At 47.8% G+C, this 25,654-nt stretch overlaps 1 protein-coding gene across 8 annotated transcripts in view; it reads right to left on the bottom strand.

The window, feature by feature from the left end:
- Positions 1-25,654, bottom strand: part of Greb1 (growth regulating estrogen receptor binding 1) — a 137,818-nt gene that overhangs the window by 11,378 nt on the left and 100,786 nt on the right. For 5 of the 8 annotated variants that reach the window (XM_074049181.1, XM_074049186.1, XM_074049182.1 and 2 more), the window contains exons 11-25: positions 24,143-24,493; positions 22,977-23,105; positions 22,225-22,353; positions 20,723-20,920; positions 19,802-19,982; positions 18,534-18,729; positions 17,075-17,211; positions 12,838-13,177; positions 11,865-11,980; positions 10,616-10,815; positions 9,195-9,284; positions 7,285-7,910; positions 4,735-4,837; positions 3,389-3,547; positions 2,261-2,403 (exon numbers count right to left, since the gene is read on the bottom strand). In XM_074049181.1, the coding sequence (XP_073905282.1) occupies positions 2,261-2,403; positions 3,389-3,547; positions 4,735-4,837; positions 7,285-7,910; positions 9,195-9,284; positions 10,616-10,815; positions 11,865-11,980; positions 12,838-13,177; positions 17,075-17,211; positions 18,534-18,729; positions 19,802-19,982; positions 20,723-20,920; positions 22,225-22,353; positions 22,977-23,105; positions 24,143-24,493 (3,098 nt within the window). Of the gene's footprint in view, positions 1-2,260; positions 2,404-3,388; positions 3,548-4,734; positions 4,838-7,284; positions 7,911-9,194; positions 9,285-10,615; positions 10,816-11,864; positions 11,981-12,837; positions 13,178-17,074; positions 17,212-18,533; positions 18,730-19,801; positions 19,983-20,722; positions 20,921-22,224; positions 22,354-22,976; positions 23,106-24,142; positions 24,494-25,654 lie in introns of those variants that run through there. The other 3 variants (XM_074049185.1, XM_074049188.1, XM_074049187.1) reach the window with 2 other exon arrangements.

Here is a 25,654-nt window from a genome sequence, read left to right as displayed (position 1 = left end):
AAAGGGCTCATCTGGAGCCTATGGGATCACTGACTGTCTTGATCCTTTAAAAACCATCCACAGCAAAATGGCATACTTAAAATGCATTAGTGCCACAGAAGGCAGGGGCCAGTTTGTCTGCCGCTAAATTCGAGGTCGGGCAGACTTGGGAGAAATGAAGCCATGGCCCTTTTCCCTGTACAAAAGGGATGTGAGAGTGGCCCAGGCTCTTGCCTCAGGACTATTCAGAAGTGCCAAGGACATGGGCCACCTGCCCGCCTCTGCTTCCTGTGCAGGTTCCACCCTCCCCCAACTCCTACCATCTCCAACCCTCTCCTTCCTCCCCTTTTCCCTTGTGTGGGTCTGAAATTAAAACAAATTTAAATATACAAACACTATTGTCTATAAGCAATCAGCCTCACAACCCTCTGAAAACATCCACAGACTCTTCAGAGACTACTCAAAGCTGTGGTCTCTCCCACCACAGGCCCTCCTTTGAATTCTGCTGAACAAGCCCACGAGCCTCCCCAAGTACACAAGGCCTTCTGAAGTCTGGTCTCTAATCACCCTCTTGGCTCCACTCCTCACACCCCCAGTCCTTACACATTGTGCTCCAGCAACACCCAACCAAGGTCACTTCTCATCCCCCCCACCCAGAGGCCCTGGGACACCCCTCTTTTGCACACGCTGTTCCCTTTCCTTTCGCCTCCTGGGCCTCTCAGCAAATTCCTACTGATCCTTCAAAAAAATCCTCTCTGGCCAGGTGCAATGGCTCACACCTGTAATCCTAGCTACTTAGAAAACAGAGATCAAGAGAACTGGTTATGGTTTGAGGCCAACCTAGGTAGAAATTGCATGAGACCCCATCTCAACCAATAAAAGGCGGGTGTGATGATGTGCACCTATTATCCCACCTGTGCAGGGAGCGTAACTAGGAGGATCGAAGTATAGACTGGCCCTGTGCATAACTGCAAGACCCTATTCAAAAAAATGACCAAAGCAAAAAGTGTTGGGGACGTGGCTAAAATTGTAGCACATCTGCCTAGCAAGTGGGAGGGCCTGAGTTCAAATCCATACATATATAAAAAAAATCTCAGCTGGGCACGAATGACTCATGCTTATAATCCCAGCTACTCAGGAGGCAGAGATCAGGAGGATCTCGGGTCAAAGCCAGCTTGGGCATATAGATCGAGAGACCCTATCTCGGAAAAAACCCATCACAAAAAAAGGAGGGGAGGCTGGTGAAGTGGCTCAAGGTGTAGGCCCTGAGTTCAAACTCTAGCACAGAAAAAAAAAAGAAAAATCCTCTCTGCTCCCAACCAGAAATAGTAAAGGTTGAAAATACCTTATCTGAGATCAGAGATGCTTGGGACCAGAAGTGTTTCAGATTTGGGAATTTTCAGATTTTCAGTCTATGTGCATAGACTTTACCAGTTGAGCATCCCTAATCTGAAATTTCAAATGCTCTAAAATCCAAATCATTGCAAGCCTCATGTTGGTGATGGATTTTGAATCCTCTGATTACAGATGGTCAACTTGGATTTTCACGTATAAAATGGGGATAATGAGATTATGTGAGAATTAAGAAAGAAACCAGACAGGACAGCTTCTCAGTCAATGCACCTGATAGATTACAGGTGTGGCTTGCATGCAAACTCCTGGTGATCAGCCAGGTGGCCAGTGAGAACTCTGGGCCAGAGGCCTTATCCACATGAGTGTCCAGGACAAATGTTTTCCATCATGTAAAACGCTGGGAAAGAGTGAGACATGAGAAGTCCCCAGGCTCACTGTCCGGCACATGCCAGGTGCTCAACAAGGCAAATTCCTCCCCCATGTATGATTTCTAGGCCTCAACCATACTGCCCTTCTTTCCTGCTTCATGCTGCTCTGAATCTTGCTTAGGTGTGCATCTCCCTCCCAGACTGAGCCCTGAGTATGAGGACAAAGTTTGTTTGTGTCTGCATCCCAGGGCCTGGTTCATAGCAAACACTCAGTGAGTGTCCACAGCACCAAACTGACTTTTGGAATCACTAAGGCTAAAGACAGCGATGACACCACAGTGAACTTTGACCTCTGGCATGTGAGAAACCCCAGGAGAAATGCTGTTCTGAAGTGTCAGCGATAAATTCACAGATTATAACGGAAACGGAGGACGCCTGCAGACCAGGAAGCCAGAGTTCCTAGAATTCACATCTCTCATGCTGGAATGAAAACAGAGAACCAGGTGTGGGTCAGGGGGCCACACCAGCACTAGCTGCTGGAAGTGGACTGAGACCCCTACCTGGTAGCGGGGGTGGAAGCCCATATACTGGTGACACTGCTCACAGTGGTGGTACGTGTTGTACGCTGCATACTTGGACAGTCTCATCCTCGCTGTGTGACGTCGCACATAAAGGTCCTCAGGTTTCCGGGACATCCCTCTGTCTGCACAAAGTTCCCCAGTGTTACGGAGCAGCAGGAGGCCAGGCAAATATTGCACCCCAGCCTACTCAAATCCAAACTCAGTGAAATGCTCCAAGTAAACAGCCATTGATAGGACCTCCCATGGTCCCTGAGGGTCACCACCTGTGGGCCCTGAGCTTACTCAGTGGTCAAAGATGGCAGCCTTGGAGGGAGAAACTCAGAGACAGCTCAGGTCTTGCGTGTGGACCTAAAGATGCTTTACAAGCACATTTTAGGATCCACTGCATGATGTCAAATCAATTGCCAAATTAATATGCAAATACTGTGATGCTGGTGAGTTGTCTCCTTTTTTTTTTCAAGTGACTTGGCAGATTAAGATTTTAGCACTAAACACTGCACTGGAAGCCTGGTATGGGGAGGACCCACACTGAAAGGGACTCATTCTGAGATCAGTAAAGATAAAATTATTGCTCTAGACCAGAGATGGGCAAGCAGTTTTCTGTCGTTTGCATTTACCAAACTTTCCTGATCCGTGCTTACAATCCCACAGGACACTGCTAACTGCTGGCTGACACTGCCCTGACACACTGTGGAAGGCAGGGATACTTAAGAAGGAGGGAGAAAGCAAGAGAGGAAGGAGGACAGAGGGGCCGTGTGCCTGTTTTGTAGCAAGGCCAGAGTCATAAGCAAATATGCATGTCCTTTATCCTGGATTCACCAAGCCACCAAGCCCTCACAACATTCTGACCATGACAAGTCAGCAAGTTGTCTCACTGCAGTCAACACTACTGAGCAGTGAGTCTTCCTTTCATGGGCTCTGTGGTGGTTCCTTCTTGTACAAACAAGTGGTCGTCTTGGTTCTCAGTCAGGTAGCATGGGGTCATTCGCCACCATCAGACTTCATCACTAACAAGATTCAGCTCAGCCCAGCCTTATTCTATTAATCTATAAGAGGCTATGCCCACGTATTTCGGAAGCAGGTGAAGCAAGAGATTCAAAGTCTGACCTTCACTCTTGATGTTCTGATGGTGTGAACAAATCAGACTGGCATCCTCATACTTTGGGTCATGAATGATGTAGTCAAAAGGCATCTTCTGGAACAGCTCCAGGTCTGGCCAGGGGTCAGTGAGCTGGAGATAATGCCAATCTGATTCTTCTCGGAGGTCTATAACACATAGGCAGAAACACAGACATTAGAGAAAACAGAAGAAGAGAATGCTTTATTTTAACTGTGCACAAGGATAATGCTTGGAGTGGAGCTGTCATTAATCTACAGGTTACTGAGGAGCCCCATTGTATTTCAAAGGCTTCTAACACAGATTCATTTCAGGATGGTTCTAACAGGCAAGAATTAACATATAGATCTATCTCCACGCAGAGGAATGGGCTCGAGTTCTATTTCCTACAGGACCAGGTCTGCTCTGCTCTTCATGTTGTCCTGATGCAACCAATCTGAGTCCTATGCCCTGTGCCTCTCCCTGACACTGCCAGCCCCTTGTGCCGCACAGACTCCCAGCACCAGTGGGAATTTTCAAGCTTGCTTTCTTGTCTCTACCATCTAAACCTCCCAAGCCAACAGAGCTCAGCTGCCACTCCACCTCTAGAAAGTATTCAGCCATTGCTTTCCTCTTCTGATCCCAGCAGCATGTATGGCCCACGCCACATTCACCAGCATCATCTTACACTAGGACAGACAGAGCCTGTGCAGCTCACCAACGTTTGCTGGCTAAAAGGTAAAAAAAAGTCTAATTGGCCCAACTCAAATTGTGTGACAGACTTATTGACATTATGTGTTCTATCACATGTATAATATATAGAGATATTAATACATATACATATATCCTACTGCATCGTGTACGTGGGCAGAGTACACTGACCCAAAGGTGGAGAGACTGCAAGGCTTTATGCATATTCTAGAAGGTGCTCAGTGCTCCGTGTGTGTATTTAATCTTCACAACACCCTGAAGTCAGGAATTATCCCTATTTTGCAAGAGAATATGAAACTACAGAGCATTTTAAAAAGTGGGATTTGAAAATGGAAAAAGGAAGGGGCTTGCGGAATGACTCAAGGGGTAGAAGGTGAAATGTGGAAGTTTACATAAAGCACTAGAAAGTTGGAAGGTACTCAGTAAGCACTATTTCCTTTAGCATTAACAACTTCATCCTACAGAGTCCTCTGAGGTACCATTCTTAGAGAAAAACGACTACAAGAGAAAGATAAAAAGGGCCGTATAAGACCTTGAGATGAGTCTGATTGTGAACCGTCTAAACTGAAAGACACAAATCACTGGGGAACCTGATTGAGGGCACTGAGTGCTGTTCTAAGCCCAAGCATCAAAGCAGAGAACTCACTGATGTTGATCTCTTCCTCATCATAAACATCCACTTCTGTCAGCCGAATGAGCATCCTGGACAAAATACTGAGGAACTGCAGGTAGGCACCTGTCTTCCCAATCTGTGAAGACACTGGAATTAGAGCCCACAGCCAGGAAGCCTGTCCCATGCAGGCACAGGCTGGAGTACCTGCCTGCCTCCTGCCACCATCTCACTAAAGTCACATCATGCAGACGAGAGTCCTGTGGATGCAAACACATTTGAGGGAAACACAGCCTGCAACATTGTGGCAGGTAGACACACAGACTCCAGGAGAAGGAGCCTGTCTGGCCTTAAATCACCACAGGTGTGTCTTCAGGTGGTAATCAGCCTTGTTTTTAAGAGGACTTTACAAGAAGTGAAAGGAAGCTTAAAAAACAAAATGGAACTCACCATATATGGAACTGACCATATAAAATGTAGTATCTTAAAAGAGTTTTGCACAATGCAAATTGCTTGTCCCCATCAATGTGTCCATAACACAATTCACTGCATGAGACATTAAAAGCTAGCATCTCTTTTTCTGTTCCTATATCCAGGGAAAGAAAGAACAACTTTTCTCAGTTTTCTAATATCATAGAGTCCCCTCTCTCTTTGCCCAGAACCAGGCTAGTGCATTTGCTTGATCTTGTTCATTTTGGTTACAACTAATCAAAAGAAACCCTGCTTGTGGTCTTGGCTCAAGTGATAGAGCACTTGCCTAGCACACTCCAGGCCCTGGGTCCAATCCCCAGTATTGTCAAAAAAAAAAAAAAAAAAAAAAAAAAAACAGGCATGGCGGTACACATCTGTAATACCAGCACTCAAGAGGTTGAGGCAAGCAGATCAAGAGTTTGAGGTCAGCCTGGGTTACACAGCAAGTTCAAAGCCAGCCTGCGCTACACAGTGAAACTCTGTCTCAAAAAATTAATTAAAATAAAAGTAAAATATAAAATAAAGAGGTACTCATGGGCTAGCCTGGATCTTTCCTGCCCCACAACACAGTTACTCTACAGGTGTGTTTTTCCCCCACCCAAGTACTTGAAGCCAGCTCCTGGTTTGTATCAATAACAAATGTTGACAAGTGGGAACAACTACCTTTACAAATAAAACTATGGCATAAAACCAGAGGGAAGCACCAGAGAAAATATTTGCAATATATATAATAGACAAAGGATAAAAATCTATATCTGAAAAGTTCCTACAAGTTAGCATGAAAAAAAATTGAACTGCCTAAAGAAAAACAGAAAATCCCTGAGAAAGAAGTACCAGTGACCAAGGAACATATATCAGCAGGTCCAGTCTTACTAATAACACTCAGACACGCTACTTCTCAACTTCTAAATAGGCAAGAATTCTAAAGATTGATAACATCCACCGTGTAAGGTAAAGAAAAAATAGACACTCCCTTTTAAGAAATATGCTCTTTTTAAACAGTCAAACAATACAGAGTGATAATAAAGTGGGATGTTACAAATCCTACTCCCCTCTTTTAGGTATGTTCACACACCTAGTGGTTTTTCCTAATTGCTACTCCACTATGCGTGAGTGTGTGCGTGTGTGTGTGTGTGTGTGTGTGTGTGTGTCTGTGTGTGTATAATTCTGCACATTGTTTTTAACTTAGATATTTGGAGAAATTTCAATGGCAAAATCAAGGGATTTCTCTTAACATTCCTGTTATCTGCAAATTTATTCACAACTGAGACTTGGCCAGTGGACTTTGTCTCTGGGTTGGTTTTCATTATTGCCAATGGTATTAAAATGAGCATTCTTCCACACATTTGGTGTGTCTGTATTTCTTGGGATGCGTTCCTGCAAATGAATCTGCAGAGTCAAAAGCAACACTTGTTGAATGATGACAGGATTGATGTGCTGATGGCAAGCAGGGAACACTGACTGTGTGCAGTCCCCAAGTCAAGCAATAGTCTAGGCACCCAGCTTCTGTTCTCTCATTGAATTCTCATACGTCTGCACAGTGGATGTTAAAACTTGCCCTCATGTCAGGTGATGTTTGAACAGCCTCAGTCACCTGCCAGCTTCTGCTCAGTTCCAAAGACCCCTACCTAATCCAAGCTGTCCTCCTCCCATGCCCACCGCATGAGAAGCTTGCACCCAGGGAGCCTCCTGACATTTTAACAGGGGAAATGGACTGGGTAAACCACAAGACAAAGTCCCTGGCTTTCCATCAATGTTCACCAGAATCTGGGCAGTTTCATGTCTAACTGTTAGCGTACGCAGAGGTTGACCAGGGACTGCAATCACATAGGAAGGCAGAATCTTACTCTGAAGGTGTGAGGAGCTCCCACACAGACGTCTCCTTTGCATCCCCATCAGGCAAAGGAGGAAACTGCAGCCAGGCAATGGAGCATCCTACCCAGGAGTACCATAAAAGTACCATTCTCCATTTACCCTCGCACTCCAGGCCATCACAGACGAGTCCAAAGAGCAAATGAGCAGATAGTGCAGCCGTGAGCCTGCCCTCTGGCTGTGAACACAAGTACAACCTGAGGGTCAGGGAAGGTGCTGGGGACAGCAAGCAGCAAGACCCACCTGAGGTGGCCCACTGAGCAGCAGCCTGCGAGGGTGGAAGCTGTCTGCACGGCCCTCAGCCCGGTTGCCGTAGTCCATATGGCTGGGCCGGGGCACTGTCCACTGCCGGTAGTAAAGGGACTGCTCCGTGGAAGTCATGGTCTTGCTAAGCAGAGGGCGGAAGGAGCTGGCCCACATGACCGAGGGAGAGGGCAGGAGGGAGGCGGCCTTGGGCAGGCCGCTGCTGTCAGTGCACATGACTACGTCATATGCAAGTTTGGGCAGGAAGACGATGGGCGGCTGCCGGCAGGCCTTGGTCATGGAGCACTGTGAGGCCTGTGGCACAAGTGGGCCGGCAGTGGGCACTGTGCACTGGGAGGATAAGCCTGAGGAGGACAGCTGTGAGGCTGAGGTGACAGACACCTGTAGGCTTCTCTGGCTAGGCCTGGGACCACACTCAGGTGGGGGGACCAGCCCAGGGCTGTGCCTGCTAATGACTGATGGTGGTCCCTGACTGGCTGGGAGATACTGCTTCTCCCCAGGCATTCTGCCCTCTTCTGCAGGACCACAGGGTGGAGGTGACCAGGCTTGCTCTCCCTGTGGGAGCCCGGGGGGCTGAGCCAGGGACTCACTGCAGAGGGCTGAACCTGGGGAGAGATGAACCTGGTTAGTGTCACCTAGGAAAAACCCAGCATATGCCTGTGCCACTCCTGTTTCTGCCCCAGGCATCCTACACCACTCTGGGGACAAGGGTGTCTGTGGCTGCAGCATTTGGCTTTTCTGGCTGACCCCTGACCTGTGAGTCAGAGCATACTTCAGTCACAGAGTGCCGGGCCAATGGAAAGGAGTGTACACATCTGTGGAAGGGCCCCCGCTCACCCAGCTCACTGTTTGCATGGGGTGTGTGAAGTGAGGGAGAAAGAGAGGAAGCCAAAGGTACTGCGGGGCCAGATCTCCCACTGAGCTCTGAGCTCTCTCTGCCCCAGACCACACACTGGTGTCTCTCAGCACTCCCCCCCACCCCGACCACAGCCAGGCCCCCAGCCCAGGATGTTGTTGCTGAACCACTGCCTGCCCCTCAGCCTACACACCCACGCCCCTGAGCCGCTCTGCCCAGACATAACTTCCACTGGGAACACCTTCTCCTCCGAAGCTCAGCCATGGGGAGAGCTGTTGTCTGGAAGCGAGGGTGAGCACACCCCACCCCTAAATCTGCCCTCTGCCTGAGACCAAACAAATCACTGCCTCTTATGTGTAAAAATAATACTAAATGTATGTGACTGTGTGTACAGAAAGGACTGTGACATGATTTTTATAAGGAAATATGGATTTCTTGAAGACAGAGTCCATATGGAATTTATTGCTCAGTATTCAAATGGTTATACTGAATATCCCAGGTTGGTCAATGCCTTTGGTAGGAAGACAGAGGCAGCACTGTTTCCCGTCCCTGGGTCATGGCTTCTGTGGAAGACCAAGGGGCCCCTCAGTGAAGAGCCCCTCCTCCCTGTGCTGTTCAGGTACAGGGATTGTGAGCTCATCCTCACAGGACTTCTCCTGTGAAGTCTCCTGTGTTCACTTCTCTGGGCCAGAATCCCTCGCTTCAGCTCCTATCCTCCCCTAGCTGTGTCTGCCCCAAGCCAATGACTACATAGAGGGGACCAAAGGGCACCCCCCACACAATGCCCAGGGCAGAACCCCCTTTCTTGGCAGCAAGAGCAGCTGGACTCTGTAGTCCTGCTCAGTCCTGAAGGTCCCAGAGTCCCCCGCAAGCCAACCCAACACTACTCTACAGAGTCAGTTCTTCAAAGGCCTCTTTTACTTCCCAGTTCTGACTGGAAGCACAGGATCAGCAAATGGCCTACACATGTTTCCTCCCATTCTCTGAACTCAAAAGCAGCCCAGCCACCTGAGGGTCCCATGTGAAGACTGACCGGATGCTTTGGAGGACAGGGAGGAGGACGCTGAGTCACGAGAACAGGACCGCTCCCTCTTCATGGGGCTCCTCTTCTCTGAGGTGGAACCTGCTTAAAAACACACCAAAAAATGCACCAGAATCCCCGTCCCTTACATTCTCCCAGCACACTCAGCTCGTACAGTGCAATCCCACCTCTCTCCCATTCCTTCACTCAGTCCTGCATCCACCTGCCATTTTCAGGCACCCCCTCTGCACCCCATGACTGAACTCACAGTGGAATTGGGAGGAACAAACAAGAGAACTAATGAAGTGGGTCAGGACATGCCAGGGAGCGTGGTCACACCACAGGCAACAAGGAACACTAGTAATACCAGGGTTGAGATCGTGTTTCAAACACAGAGCACAGGGAAGCCAGGCAAGCAGACCTTGCCATCCTCATCTACAGAGAACAATCTGAGGCTAGGAGGGGCTACAGTCTTATCCCATGTCACAGAATCAGCAGGCAGAGGAAGAAAGGGACTCTATATTCATCTCCTTCCCCTCTTTCACATTCCACAATGCCTTGTATTTTTTTTTACATTGTTGGTTTAGCTTTTCTATCACTATTATATTATTGGTTTAGTGTTTCTTATCATTTGGACTACAGCCAAATGCCTTGCACTGCTCTCATTGATGTGTCTAATTAAAAACACGGTACCACATCTGTTATCCCAGTTACATGGTAGGCTGAGATGAGGAGGCTTGAAGTTCCAGGCCAGGCCAGGCAAAAAGGGTAGCAAGACTCCATCTCAACCAATAGCTGGGGGGCAGGGGGGGTGGCACGTGCCTGCCATCCCAGCTACATAGGAAACATAAATAGGAGGATCACAGATTCACTCCAACCTGGCCCAGGAATGAACATGCAAGCCTATTTGAAAATTACTCAAAACAAAAAGGGTTGGGGGCATGGCTCAAGAGGTAGAGCAGCTGCCTAGAAGTGCAAAGCCCTGAGTTCAAATCCCAGTACTGCCAAAATAAATATTAAAAAATATTGCATTAGATTTTAAGAGTCTGTAAAGGAAACGTCTGTTTTCATCCATTTCAGTAATGGCTAGCACTACTGAGTTGATTCACGTGGAGGGAATGAGCAAGTCAATCTTATTCCACTAACAATTAAAATAAAGCATAAACTTGAACCCTAAGAAATTGCAGTTTTCTTCCTATTCTTTAAGAATTCTAGAGCTTGGAAGAACCTTCAGGGATTTCCACCTTCCAACACCACCAAAAAGGGGAATGGGGAGTAAAATTGAGCAAAATTTGACTCCCCCAAGGGCTCTACCACCTTGGACATGGCTGTATGTATAGATGGCTGTCTGCATAGGTGCAGGTGGTCTCCAAGATCTGAAGTCCAGGAGGAAGTGTGGCAGAAGCACCTGGGTGCTGCCAGGCCATCCTCACCTTCTGTCCCTGGCTCCTCATCCTCGTTGTCTGTGCTACTCAACTTCTCCCCGTCACTCTCCAACGCCTCGTTCTTGGCCCCTTTCTCCAAGGGAATCTCGTTGCTTACAAAGTAAGCGGCCAGACCCAGCTCCTGCTCCAAGGCTGTTCTCACCAGGCAGGAAGAGTTTATCAGACGCAGGTCACAGTACCTCAGAGACCTGGGAGGATGCAGATGGTGCTTACCATGTGCCTTCTACCATGGGTGCTGCTCCTGGGGCTAAGACTGCATGATGGGGACCACACCTGCCTTGCTCATTAGACCACAGAACTCACACACATGAGAAAGCATCCGGTGAGCTCTTATAACAGGCCAGCTTCACATGGGGCACCTGCTATATACTGTGACTTGTGGGGCCCTATTGCTTACAATCAAAAGAGCACTGGCTTTCAGATCAGACAAAACTGAGGCCTGAACCTCACTCTATCACTTCCCAGAGATGGAAGCTTTGACAAGCTGTGCAACTTCTGAGGTTCCGATTTTTTCATCTGAAAGATGGGAATGAATATCAATAACCACCTGAGGAGGAGTAAATGTACTACGTGGACATCATAGCATTCAGTCCACACTGATCGTGTGCCAGGGTCTATGCTGGGTGCATGGATATGATAGCGATGGAGTCAGACCCAGTCATTGCCATGCCTTTTGAAGGCCCAGTGGCCTGCTGTCCTGAATGTCTGCCTGTGTGGCAGCCTAGAGACCCCTGGGAGTTGCTGAGCAGCAGTGTGGCTATGATGACTACTGAGAGACACAGCTATTGAGACATCCAGTTTTTGTGCTGAACCACCTGTTGTTCCCAAGCAGCAGAATATGCTCTATGCCAGGAAGGATGAGCCATGGTGCAATGTAGGTACCTATGAAACTGTAGCCCTGGCCCCAGAAATAATTGACTCTATGATGCAAGGACCTGCCCTCCTAACACACAGGGACCTCCAATTGAGCACACGGGCCTTAAACCCTAACTCCAGCTGCAGGGCCGTCAGCTGAGGAGCTGGAATGAAAACATGCCTCCCCCAACACACACACACAGGCCTAGTGGTGCCCCACTGAAAACTAGAAAAAGCAACCCACATCTCAAGCACATCACCCTGCCATCTGCTAGAACACGGTCATAAATGCACCATTTGGGGTGACTAAGAGCACAAACAGTGCCACCTGTAGAGGTTGCCTGGCCTTGCCTCCTCCCAGGACCTGAGCCCCTGCACCCACCGTGGCAAGGATTCCCCATGTGGGTCCATCCCACTGAAGATCAGTATGCATGGCAGGCCCTCCAACTCCAGGTAAGTCTGAGGCCTCCACTCTGCATCCTCGATTTTCTGCCACATCTACAGATATGAAACAGAAAGAAAACCATAAGCCTCTAACTAAGTGGCCCAGCTCCTGGGCACTCTGATGTCCTCCCACTGATATAGGGCCCTAGAAATAGTCCTTGGTAAGAAGGAAGCGCTTTATACTGCAGATAAACACTGCATTTTTACTTAGGTGTGTGTCCTATTTCTGCACTCCTCATACAGCGTAAGCTGGGTGTGCAAGAGGCGTCTGCTGACAGGTGATCCTTCAGGAGAATGTGCACATTCTCACTTGTTCCTGGCACCTCTTACTACATTTTCTTGTGGTGTCCTGCCTTTCGTTCATGTTTTCTACTCATTTGATTTTTCCATTGTTTCCCCTGACCCTTTTGCATTTTCTATCACCTGTAGGCTTAGTAAGACTCTATTATTATAGGATACTGCTAGACTTTGGGGGACTGAGATCTGTGGGGTGGGTGCTATTCCTTCCCCCCCATCACCTAGAGGAGGAGCTGGATGATGGGCAGGATCAGGACCCACCCAGATGTGGGGGATGGTGGCTTTTTGAGCTGAACTCTGCCAGTGATAAGCATCAACTAAACAAAGGTGAAATGCATCCCCACAAAGGGAGAAAAACTACTGCAACCCAGAGTGCTGTAACCTCAGGCAGTGTGTTAGGGGAACACAGGGGATTCCAAGGGGGTGGGGAGGGAAGTGAAAGGTAGAGAAACAGCAGAGGAGGGGGAGAGGTGGCTACATATTGAGATGTCACATTGGCCACCTTCAAGGGCCTGCTGCCACCCCGCCAGGGTGCCCCATTGGAAGCTCCTGGGCATCCTTCGCACCTTGCACCCCTGAACACAGAACCTACTGCTCCTGAGCACAGCGCTTACCTTGAGCTGCTTCACGAAGTGCTTCCCCACAGTGATGCCTGAGCTGGGGTTACCCAGGATGATCTCAAAGTGCTCTTCCAGGGCCAACCGAGCCCGCACATGGGCCAGTCGCTCATAGGCCACAGCTGCCAGGGGTGAGCAGGGCACCCGCAGCAGGACCATGAGCCCATGGCCACAGGGACACTGCTTCGGGGAGTTTAGGAGGTTCTGCGTGATCTCCAGTGTCTCCACTGATGTGTGGTTCTTCATCTGCGGGAGGCCGCTCACAGCCATCATGGCAGCTGCGTAGTGCTGCACAAGAACAAAGGTCCTGATCACCGCACTGTGCAGGCGGGGGAACCTGCAACGAACACAAAGAGACCATGACCATGACCCTGGGATGGCCAAGCCAGCCAGCCCAGGACCGCAGGGTCCTCCAGGAGACATTGGCCAGGGTGCTGCGGCAGCCACCCAAGACACAGGCAACTCCCGAATTACAGACAAGATGCGTTGCCTGTGGAAGCTGGCTGTTGGGACCCTGAGATAGAACTCTTTAAAACCAAAGTACAAACTCCTTTGTTTCTCCCAGCTAGGATACAAAAGCATAGGTGTGTCATTGTTGCTGTTTTTCCTGTTTTCCAGTACTTGCCACTTTGTAGTTGCTCAAAAAATATTTCCAGTGAATGCATGAAACACGTGCCTATGTAGTCTATCATAGGTTTAAGGCAATTTGTCCTATATTCCTACCAGAAACAGAACTGCCAGCAATTATATGTAAATGCAGCTAGCATGCCCCCAGATGTGGGGACAGTCCTAATAGCACTGCAGTGTTCCTTTCAATTGCAGTGAGTTCTTAGAAAGATAACTAAAGGTGACTTAACAGACATTACACACCAGGATGCAGGCAGTCAAACCAAGAATCTCTTTTACTTCACAAACATGTGGTTGCCATCTGTGTCTCCACACAAAGGCGGTGGCTGCTCCCAAGACCATGTGAACTGCTTTAGCAGCTCTGACCCATGTGTCAAAAAACAGCCCCAGGCACTTTCAGGAAACCCCAGGTCACTATAGATCACTATGTTTCCCATAGAAATAAACAAATTGATGTCAGTTCCTACATGATGCTTTAGTGAGTTCTTCTAGTTGGAAAGAGCTCCTGAAATCAAGCCATGACAGTGTCACCCTGTGCAGTTCATTGGGCCAGGCAGCCTGCCTTCCTAACACCTTGGACAGCACCTCTGACACCCTGATGACATCACCTGCTCCTTGTTACCGCCAAGCCTCCTCGTCACGAAGAAGAGGTACAAAACCTTAGCTCCTCAGTCACTTCAGAGGGGATCATAAAAACTGTAGGGCTTGCCTGACAAACTTGCCACTAGTGCTGTCTCAAGAGGCGCACTGGCCAAATAATGCCCAAGAAGAAAGGGGGGGAGGGGAAAGGGAGACTCTCTGGGGTGGGGGATCAGTGGGAAAGGACCCTGGGAGCTGAAGAGGGTTAAAGTACACTGCGCGTGTGTGTGAAGACAGCATAATTAAACCCACCAAAGACTGTTTAAAAAATGGGGGAGGAAAGAGGGAGGAATAGAAAGATAATAAAGGGGGTGAACTTGTTCAAAGCACACTCTTCACATATATGAAATTATCTCAGTGAGATCCCCTTGTATTATTAATGATGTATGCTAATTCAAAAATAGAATTGAAAAAAAAGAACAAGCAGAGATTTTTGATTCTGGCCAAGACAGAGCAATAGGAGTCAGATTTCTCCTCCCACCTGAAGCAAATGTATGAAGCTACAGTGTTTCAAGACACAGGGCACTGGGCAGTGAGAAGCGATGATCCTCAGCCATGTCGTACAAATGAGGGGAGCCCCAGCTTCTGGCTGAAAAGAGTTCTGGGATACACTCAGGAAGGAGGAGTCCAGGCAAAGTTCCGTGGTCTCTCCAAGTGGGGGAGAAAATTAGAGTCCAAGGACACCAAGGCAGATGGTGATCACAGGGCAAAGCACCAAAGGAGAGAGAACTACACGGACAACACTGATAAGCACTGCTCCTAATGCATTACAAATAAACACACTGAACTCTCACAACATCCCCTGAGGTAGGTATTATGCCTACACAGAATTGAGAAATTTCCCGAAAGTCTCTCGGCTGGTTAGGAGCAGACACAGGACTTGAACCTGGGAGGTATGATACGGTAACCTGAGTTCTCAGCACGAACCTGTTAACTAAGCATACATATCAGCTCACGCGACTCTCCTAAGAATCCATTTGGGAAGTGGATTTGTTCTACAGGTCAGGGAACAGAGGCTTAGCCGTTTCACTACCACCCCCTTGTGTGACCCTGGGCCTAACCTGCCTAATTCTCAGATAAGTGCCTGTGCTCATGAGGGTTGTTTTAGGCAATGAACGTGGAATACTAAAGCCCACGTCCACAACACACTGAGCCTCAACACGTGCTTGCTTCAAGAGCGGCTGGGGGGTGGGCAGAGAAGCACGGGGGGGGGCAAAAGGCAGCTCTCGTAGATGCCACATAAAATCTCTAAGGATTTCTTTGTCCAATGAGTTTATAAGAGCTCAGCTGCTGACCACGAACTGGAGGATGGGCCTGGTTAATCTCTCAGCATGATAGAACCAGAAGGTATCAATGAGACTTCATTTCTCAATGTGGTATCTATACACAATGGAATTTTATGCAGCCATGAAGAAGAACGAAATGTTATCATTTGCTGGTAAATGGATGGAATTGGAGAACATCATTCTGAGTGAGGTTAGCCTGGCCCAAAAAACCAAAAATCGTATGTTCTCCCTCATATGTGGACATTAGATCAAGGGCAAACACAACAAGAGGATTGGACTTTGAGCACATGATAAAAGCGAGAGCACACAAGGGAGGGGTGAGGATAGGTAAGACACCTAAAAAACTAGCTAGCATTTGTTGCCCTTAATGCAGAGAAACTAAAGCAGATACCTTAAAGCAACTGAGGCCAATAGGAAAAGGGGACCAGGAACTAGAGAAAAGGTTAGATCAAAAAGAATTAACCTAGAAGGTAACACCCACGCACAGGAAATCAATGTGAGTCAATGCCCTGTATAGCTATCCTTATCTCAACCAGCAAAACCCCTTGTTCCTTCCTATTATTGCTTATACTCTCTCTACAACAAAATTAGAGATAAGGGCAAAATAGTTTCTGCTGGGTATTGAGGGGGGGGGAGTGGGAGGGGGTGGAGTGGGTGGTAAGGGAGGGGGTGGGGGCAGGGGGGAGAAATGAACCAAGCTTTGTATGCACATATGAATAATAAAAGAAAAAAAAAAAGAGACTTCATTTCTTAAAGGGCATTCTGAGCAATACTAATCCCAAAAGACAATGGGCATCTTTGGCCTTCTGGAGACTGAGAACAAACAGGAGTATGCTGAAACTCAGGACACTCATGAAGATATCCTCTAGTTAACTATAATGTTCTCAAATGCATTTAGTCACAGAACCCTTTTTGGCTTCACAACTATTAGTACTCAGCCAAAGAGGTATTCTTTGGAACACAGCTGGAGGAACACATGTCCAATTCAATCCCTGTGTGAGTGAGAAGCAGGCTGATGTCTCAAAGTCACTCATTCTGTTCAACATTGGTCATCTATAGCCCATGACCTGCTTACCAGAGATAGAGTATGGGTGTTGGCAGTCACATAGTCTCTCTGAACCTCAGCTTCCTCATCTGTAAAATGAGGGCTATTGTGATGGAGTTAAAAGGACTGGCTGTGGAGTTTCACTGAGTTTGGTTTCTCACTCTGCTGTCACTTGCTAGACCTCTGGCCTGAGAAAGTTAAGGAGCCTCTCTGAACCTCTGTTTCTTCATTTTTCAAAATGAGAAACAATGACTCAAAGAAGAAGTAGGACGAACAGGACAGAATAATCAATCCATAGACAACATGTACTGGAAACTCAAGTCCAGCCCACTGCGATTATCAGCAGCTCACTTTCCCCTTCCCTACCCTCTACTGATTCACAAACACACAGTTCCACGATATTCTATCATGCTTCTGCCCAATCTCATCTCTAAAACGTCATGGAATGATAGCATGGCAAAAACACCCGTGACCCAATGTGATACAAGCATAGAAGAAATAAACAGGGTCCCTTTATTAGGGGTACTGAGTCATCCTGGGAGGGAGGGAGGTGAACTCCCCTCCTGGAATTCCCCGGCTGACAGCACACACTTCCACTCATACTTCACCTCTAGTAAGTTTAAAGAGAGACTTGTACCTTTTTCCTAGTGCAGTGACCATGGCCTCAAAGGAGCTATCATATCTGAGCAAGGGGAGACTGTGTCCTGAAAGTGTGGATTCAATAAAATCAGACAGCCCAAAGTACTTCTTATTTTCATGACACAAGTCCACTCCCTGAAACAGAGAAAAGTGTCAGTCACTCAGACGTTGCATTCACGGGGAAGGTCTAGGGCTCACAGACAACCTGGACTGGCACCTTGATCTAAACTCTGCTGGCCCTGCAGTCCCTTGGTTGGCATTGTATAAACTTCATTTTGCAGCCCCAGAGCAAAGAGTACCCGAACTCTAAGGATGGCACACCTCACCAACCAAATTTCCCATTCATTTGGCCCCAGTGTCTTCACAAGGGAAAACATCAGCCATATCTTTTCTCTTATCTTTCTTTGTTAAAAAATGCTTTCCACAATTTTAAGCCGGTTTAAGGCGTAGGCATATCAACTGCCATGCATTCAGTTGCTACTAAAATCAATAGAAAAAAACACATACATCTAACCAATCTTACATAAAATTCCTTCTAAACTAGCATTGGAGCTTCTTAAACTTCAAAGCATAGCAAAGTTAGGGGATGTTGTTTAAAATACAAAAGCATAAACTACTCTCAAATAGCAGAGTGGTTAAGCACCAGGGCCAAGGAGCCAACACTTGGGTCCCATCCTGGCTCCATCACGGTCTTAGAAAACTAGCCCAGCCCCTCCCCTCTCTTGCTCCCTATTTGTAATAAAAATCTTCCTTGTACTTGCCTCTTGCATGACTTCATAGAACATAAACACAGCATGGGGCCCCTGGGAAGTGTCCCATAAACACTGGCTGTCATCACTGATTCTGAATTCATGAGACTAAAGCCCAACATTTATATTCACAGAAGTCCCTTAGGTGACCAAGGCACTCTGAAGAACTCTAGGTTATTGATTCCTCGTGTAATCCACTAGAATCCAACCACCCAGAGTTATTTTGGTCTTTTATTTTGACAAGAAAAATGGCAGGTGAGAAACTAAAACAAACCCTCTAGGTTTGAGGGCTTGTGTTCGGTCTGAAGGAGGCGGCTTTCAAGCTGGCTGTGCACAGATGAAGGAATACAAAGCACAGGAATAGATCTAAGGCTGCCAGCTACATGTAGAGTCATTCTATAAGGAAACCAAATTCCCAAGACCACAAGGGCTTCAATATCTTTAACCAAGGCCATGAGGACAAATGTTGAAAATACTGATTAGGACTTCAGTCACTGGAGATATCAGACCAACTGCACCGTGTCACACGTTCTAAGATGGGGAAGGCAGCAGATAGATTTCATGAAGGTTTTTTTAAAGTACAAGAAGGGCTTAAATTTAACCCTAAATCCAATCAAAGACCCAAAAAGCTGGAACCCACTCATCCCCAACTACACTGGTCATCTCTGACTTAATCATCCGGGTGACACCAGACCTGGCAGCACTCACATTACTGTAGGAGACTGGCCAGTGGATTTCGTTGTAGGGGCTTATGAGGGTGTGCTGTGTCTGGAGGGCATATGGGAAGGAAGTCACGTGAAGGGTCACGATGTTGGGGGCCTCCTTCACCTCCCTGCAGTTGAGCAATCTGTCCACCAATCCCACGGTTGGGTCACTTTGAGTATAGAGGTTATGAACAGCACTACTGGGGGGCGGAGAAGGAGAAGAAACAAGTAAGTAGAATTAGTAATACTGTTTTAGCATTTTATAAGGATAAAGCAGTAGAATAAGTTTATAAGTAGCCCCCAACTTTACCTACAATTGAAGGCAGTGGCTCTGTCCATGACCAGGGAAAGAAACATGAAATGATTGGAGTTCAGGTACCTGTCAGGGACTCCCTTCATACTCACTACTTATGAAAATTTGATTAGAATTTCCTGCAAGATACACAAGCCATCTGCTCCTCCAGGAGTGCTCATGAATTGCTTTTGGCCCAATTTGAATGTGTGCACATCTCTTTAAAGAGGAAAGAAGGAAGCTGACAGGCCAGATGAGCCTCCTAGAGTCCTACTGACCTGAAATTATCCAGAGAGGACATAAAAGGACACACTTGATACCAAATTTAGAAGGCAGCACTGAGGGAATGGAAGCACTTTGGACCAGGGGTCTAGAAGACAAGCCTAGCTTAGCCGTTCTTGGTGAGACAGTGGCCCTAGCACTCTCTGTAAATTGAGGAGATAGGGAGAAAAAAATCAGTGCTTTATCTTCCAGGTGGCAAGAAGCTACTCAAAAAAAACAAACAAAAAAAACCTACCCTAAATAAATATTCACAAGACAGCTTTTTTCTATAATTTCATAATGTTCAAATTCCCTCCAAATCCTGGATTATAAACTCTATGTGATCCTTCAGGCCCTGACCAGCTCCAAGCATCACAAATCTGTGACCTTGCTCTGGGACCTGGTCCTGGTACCCCTTCCTTCCCGTCTCTAACTGTACAACCTAAGGCCGAGAAGGCCTCAAGCTTCTATTCTGAGGCTTTGGCTCTAGGCTGGGCTCTGCCACTAACACCCAGTGCTCCCTTCTCCAGCCCTGTCCCCGCACTGGGAAATTTCTGAGGTTGCACTCAGTGATCCCTGAGATAGTGCATGCTCTAAAATGCTGGAAAATGTCCACAGCCCTTGCTTACAAACACTAAGCCCCAGCCCCAACAATCTGCCCTCAGCCCCAAGTAGCATCCATATTTTAAGGCCATATCCATCAGACCAGTCAGTCTAACCTCACAAGATCCCAGTGGGCGTGGTCATGGATCAGAATAAAGAGTGTATGTGGGTTCTGGAAGGAGTTTTGCAGAAAGGCCTTAAATTTTGTCTGGGCCTCTGCATCCAGCTTCAGAATATACTGCTCCACCCTCTGCTTGGTCATGGGCTCTTTTTCCAGGCCGAGCTCCAGCAAGACCCCTGCAATGCAGAAGAACATATCAGTAGCTCTAAAATTACACTTGGGTTCATCCACTCTGGACAGCTGAGGACTGTCTCCCACCCAGACACACTGAGCTGGTCCCTGAGTTGCAGGGATGTGTAAAGCAGGGACACGTGGGCAAGAGATTCCAACACAGAAAACTGTCTCTCCACTGCTCTGCACAGGAGCTGGGCAGAGGCCCAGCTGTGTGAGCAGAGGCCTGGCTGTGTGCACAGTGGCCCAGCTGGGGGGAACCAGCAAAGCAGCTTTATAAGGCAGTTTCTCCCAAGCAGGGTAAGACTCAAGAGAAAGGAGAGCCCCACCCACCCCCATCCCCAGCAAAATCACCTCAGTCTGAAGCCACAGGGCCCTACGTTATGACACTTAAGAGTGACTCCTCTGAGTTGAGGTATTGCTGTCTGTGCATCTCACATCTAAATAAAAAATCCTTGAAAGGACATGGAAAATACAAAGTGGTAGCCAGCTATCAGCACATAGGTCATTGAACCATGAAGGACACAGCAAAAGTTCAAACCTTAGTTCTGCCTTTACATGAGGGATGCTAAAATCTTGGGCAAGTCTCTGAGTATCAGTTTCATGATCTAAACAATGGGGACAATAATACTTGCTCTACCTACTCTATACCATAGAATGGTGCTAACACTCATTCTGTGGATGTGAATGTAGGGTCAAAGCTTCTCTGCACAGGCCTGATGACTTTTCCCCAGCAGGCCCTCACCTGAATGCCAGACATGCAGCACCGTCTGCTGGTAGGTCACTTCTGAGGGTGGAATGCAAATTAGAAAGTCCACCTTCTCGAAAGATCCCAGATCTAGATTTTGTGTGCTAGAATCCGCAATTGAGCACACATGAGAAAGGAGCTTCTGCGCCACTGCCAGCTGGAAGGGCCGAGCACCACGTGGCTCCAGATGGTAACCTGCAGCCGGTGAGATGAGAGCACTAGCGCCCAGGCCCCCAACTAGGGAACAAATGAATGAGCCCTATTCCAGGGGAGAGGCCAACCTAAGCACAAAGTGATGAAGGGACGGGTCGCCTTTAACATGTCTTCTTCATTTACTAGTAAAAGTATGAACCAAACACTTAGAAAAGAGGAAGCTGTGCCCTATTCTGCCTGGAGGGGACAAGGCCAGGGGAGATGACACTGACACAGGACTTAGAGGGTTGCAAGTTTTCTGGGAGAGAAGGACCTATAGCAGTCCCTCAGAACTTCACATGAATAAAAAATTCCAACAGTGCATCAATAGGTAGGGAATCAGCGCAATGAAACGTACTAACAGAGAGAGTGCACAGCTGGATGCAGCAGGATGAAATGAGATCTTTATCTTTTTTTTCAGATTTTTTATTGTTTTATTATTCATATGTGCATACAAGGCTTGGTTCATTTCTCCCCCCTGCCCCCACCCCCTCCCTTACCACCCACTCTACTCCCTCCCTCTCCCCCCCCCCATTCCCTCAATACCCGGCAGAAACTATTTTGCCCTTATTTCTAATTTTGTTGAAGAGAGAGTATAAGCAATAATAGGAAGGAACAAGGGGTTTTGCTGGTTGAGATAAGGATAGCTATACAGGGCATTGACTCACATTGATTTCCTGTGCGTGTGTGTTACCTTCTAGGTTAATTCTTTTTGATCTGACCTTTTCTCTAGTTCCTGGTCCCCTTTTCCTATTGGCCTCAGTTGCTTTAAGGTATCTGCTTTAGTTTCTCTGCGTTAAGGGCAACAAATGCTAGCTAATTTTTTAGGTGTCTTACCCTCCCTTGTGTGCTCTGGCTTTTATCATGTGCTCAAAGTCCAATCCTCTTGTTGTGTTTGCCCTTGACCTAATGTCCACATATGAGGGAGAACATACGATTTTTGGTCTTTTGGGCCAGGCTAACCTCACTCAGAACGATGTTCTCCAATTCCATCCATTTACCAGCGAATGATAACATTTCGTTCTTTTTCATGGCTGCATAAAATTCCATTGTGTATAGATACCACATTTTCTTAAAGAGATCCTTATCTTTAAGACCAAACTAAGATCAGGTTTTAGCTCTACTTTATGCTAAGGCGATGCCGTGTCTCCTAGAAATACCTCTGACATTGCTTTGGCTTCTGGACCAGTGCGACCCCATTGCTCAAATGGGTCAGAGCTTCAGTTTCAGAGCTCCTGTGTGCACCTGGGCTCACCTGCTCCCTCTGTCCCTCACTCTGCACACCTTTTCCCCTCCTTCTCACTCACTTGTGCACACAGGTGCTCCACTGATGTCCAGGGTTGCTGCTTTAGTGACAGAGGAAGCAGTGAGAGAGGAAGAAATATGGCCTTTATTTTCTTGATGAAATTTGTCCAGCAAAATGTCAATGTCACCTTCTGCCCAAAATAGAGCAAACAAACAAGTTTCTAACTCAGTGAAATTCAGCAAACATCTCTAGTCCAGCTGTTGCGTACCTGGCACTATTCCTGAAACGCCAGGTGACTGGAGGGGGACATGACCACCTTGTCAAAAAGTCTACAGCCCAGCAAGGGTGCAGACGGACGCACAAGGTGAGTCACACCACAACTCCCTCCCAAGAGGGAGGTAACAAAGAACAGAGAGGAAGGGTTCCAAGTCTGTTCCAGAAAAGGGTCACCAAAGCTTTCTAGGAGGACCTGAGATGAGTCCTGAGGGGTGAGGAGTGAAACTAGTGGGACAGGGACCGGTAGCACTGAGCAAGACACTCCAAGCAGAGGCCTTGGGCAATCCAGTGGGGCACTGGCCACAGAGGTTGAGAGGGAAAGGCACCAAGGCTAGAAGCCCAACCCTCCCAGCTCCACCCCCCCACCCTGGAGAACTCTACAGCTAAATCAGAAAGAGGCAGCCAACCAGAACTATGGTGACGGGCAAGAGGTAAACACCAGTGCACAGAATGGGGGGCAGGCACAGCTCTGGTGCCTGCTCTGCATTTATTTCTGCCTTTTCAATGCATGGATTTGCCTGTCTTGCACAAACCTACCTGGACAGAAGGTGCTGAAAAAGGACCCCAGGGAGTCCACTTGGCCTGTAACCAGCTCGTAATGAACTTCCCGCTGGTACTCCGTGGGGCTGAGGAGGCTCTCGGAGAGGATCCGGGCTTGGTATTTTCCTGGAAAACGAAGAGCAGCTGCCCCTAGGCTCACCGTTCAGAATCAACACGAGCTCTCTGAAGACAGATTCCATGCCTTGCTCTCTCTACCCGCCCCCAAACCCAACGCCATGCCTGCCAAAGAGCAGCTGTTCCTGTTTGCTAATGAATCAACTTCGTACATCATTCTACCCCAGCTTAACAGCTGGGATGATACAAGAGCCTAAAAAGGCCAAGATTACTTACAGAAAATCCTCTCATCTGACCATCTCCCTCCCTTACTATCTGGGTAACTGGAGTTACCTAAACCTGCAGAGCTCTGTCCTCCTCTGCCCAACGTGACAGCAGTGTCAGCCTTGCAAGCCTGTTGCAAGGTGACACAAGACCACAGTGCCAGACACACTGCAGAGACTGTGGGTTTACTACTGAATGTGCTGTTAAAATCCAGGCAAAGAATTCACAGAGAACATGACTTTAGGTAAATAAAAAGTGATACAAAAACTTCAAGTTCAAAATATACAACACCTATGAACACTGAAACAGTCCAAAAAGCCTGTGTGCTTGGTATGTGCCTCCCAGCCCCAGTGTTCACTCTCAGGCTTCCTGAGCCCGGCCATTTGAACGGTGGCTGAACATAACGGGTTCGGTGAGTGGTTTTGTGCCTAATCAGCAAGTTGACTCATTAACCCACACAACACAATCAGGCATTGCTTGTTAACTCCATTTGATCCCAAATAAACTGAGGGCCAGAGTCTTGGTGTGAATGGTATGTTGGGCCCAGTCTCTCTAGGGAAGAATCGGAAGCTGCTAACCTGGCCATGGATAGCAGGACTGAGATCGTAACTAAGCCCAGCAGGGGCACCAAGGCTGCCTTCTGAAGCCAGCACCAAGCACAAACTGCAGGTGCAAACCCTCCTGCAAACATGAGGCCACCAAGGCAAAAGGGGAAGAACCACAGAGACAAGAGCCAGGGAAATCACCAGCCTGGTTTGCCACTAGCTGAAAGGTGATCTGGGCTCATCAGTGACGCCACAGCCACCAGTGACATCATGACTCACCGGTGACAGCGATGCAGGAGTCGATGGCAGTGTTCCGACAGGCACAGATGATGACCACATAGTTGGTCTTGGAGAGCTTGCCCTCAATAAGCAGCCGGAACATCTCGGAGAGACCTTCGGCCAGGGAGTAGGTACACTCGATGACATGCACACTGTCATTGCAGGAACTGGCAGCCAGGCCGGCCAGCCAGGGCAGCTGTGCCGAGGTCACAGGTGCCACGGCATTGGGTGCCGGTGGGTAGGGCTGCAGTGGCACCTGCTGGTACTGCCGAATCTCAGTCAAGTGCGACTCACGCCAGGAGCGCAGGAAGATCTGCTCCAGGTCCTCCATCAGTGGCACCTGGTCTGCCGCTGCAACACAAGGCCACAGAAAGGCATCAGCACCTGACTGGCACAGTACATGGGTGGCTTGACACCAAAGCTGTGGGCATCTGGGAACATGTATGCAAGCTAATTTAGAGTAACACAACCTAAACTACTACGTGAAGTAGTGACCAACAGCTGCAGAATCTAGGACATGAAGCCAGCACATCTCATCACCCTAACAAAGAGACACGTCCCACTGTACAGAGGCACCACCATTACCTAAGCATCGTCTGTATTCTGCATCCTCATATTTCTTCCAAAAATTCCTTTACAAGGACTTCTGAAGCACACATCTCTACGTACAGAACATTACTTCCTTTGCCTGCATTCTTCGAGGTGGTTTACAAAGAGCCACTGTCTCACCACTCATCAGCTTGCTTGTGAAGGCCCTGTGTGTCACCTGACCACAGCGCTCTGGAGTGTGACAGCACAGTGCAGGTTTTTCTGTGCCCTCCACACTACTGGGCACCATCATTTGGTTTAGACTGAAAGACTATTACTTGTTTGATTGCTCATTTGCATCTCTGGTGACTACATTTATTTCCTATGAGTGTTTTCTTTTATAAATCTTTGAGTTATTATGTCCTACTCTTGTGTTTGCGGAGTGGAGGACAGAACACTAGCTTTCAATGTAGAAGGCCACTTCCCACCCAGCTCTCCCAGCACTAGCTGTGTGACCTTAGTGACGTTATTGTACAGTTTCCTGATCTATAAAATGTACTTTGTGCCACCCACTCAGTTGTGACAATTTTATTATCTTCATTTTTATTAAGTAAGTTTGATTAGAATTAGCTACTTGAATTAGGTAATCAAATTAGAATAGGATTAGGTTAGCTGTCATATCTCTCATCTTTAAAACCTTTCCCTGAGCCCACATCTCTTTCTAGAACTCCACCACCCAGCAAAGCTTCTTAAGAGAGTTTGTCACACCCCCCATACTTGTTTCCTCACCTCTGTTCTCTCTAACACTCTCCAGTATGGCTTTTGTCCCCATCCTTCTCGTGTATCCGCCCTCAAGGTGGCCAGTCCTTCCATGTGCCAACCCTATAGTCAGTCACCAGTATCCCTCCACTTCATTCCAGCCACACTGACAGGTGATCGGCCCCATCCTTGAAATGCTTTGTTTCGTTGGCTTCTGTATCAACC

This window comes from Castor canadensis, chromosome 12 (genome assembly GCF_047511655.1).
Source record: "Castor canadensis chromosome 12, mCasCan1.hap1v2, whole genome shotgun sequence".
Taxonomy (NCBI): Eukaryota; Metazoa; Chordata; class Mammalia; order Rodentia; family Castoridae; genus Castor; species Castor canadensis.
The sequence above is the reverse complement of the archived record's forward strand: the minus strand, read 5'-3'. Positions and strand labels throughout refer to the sequence as shown.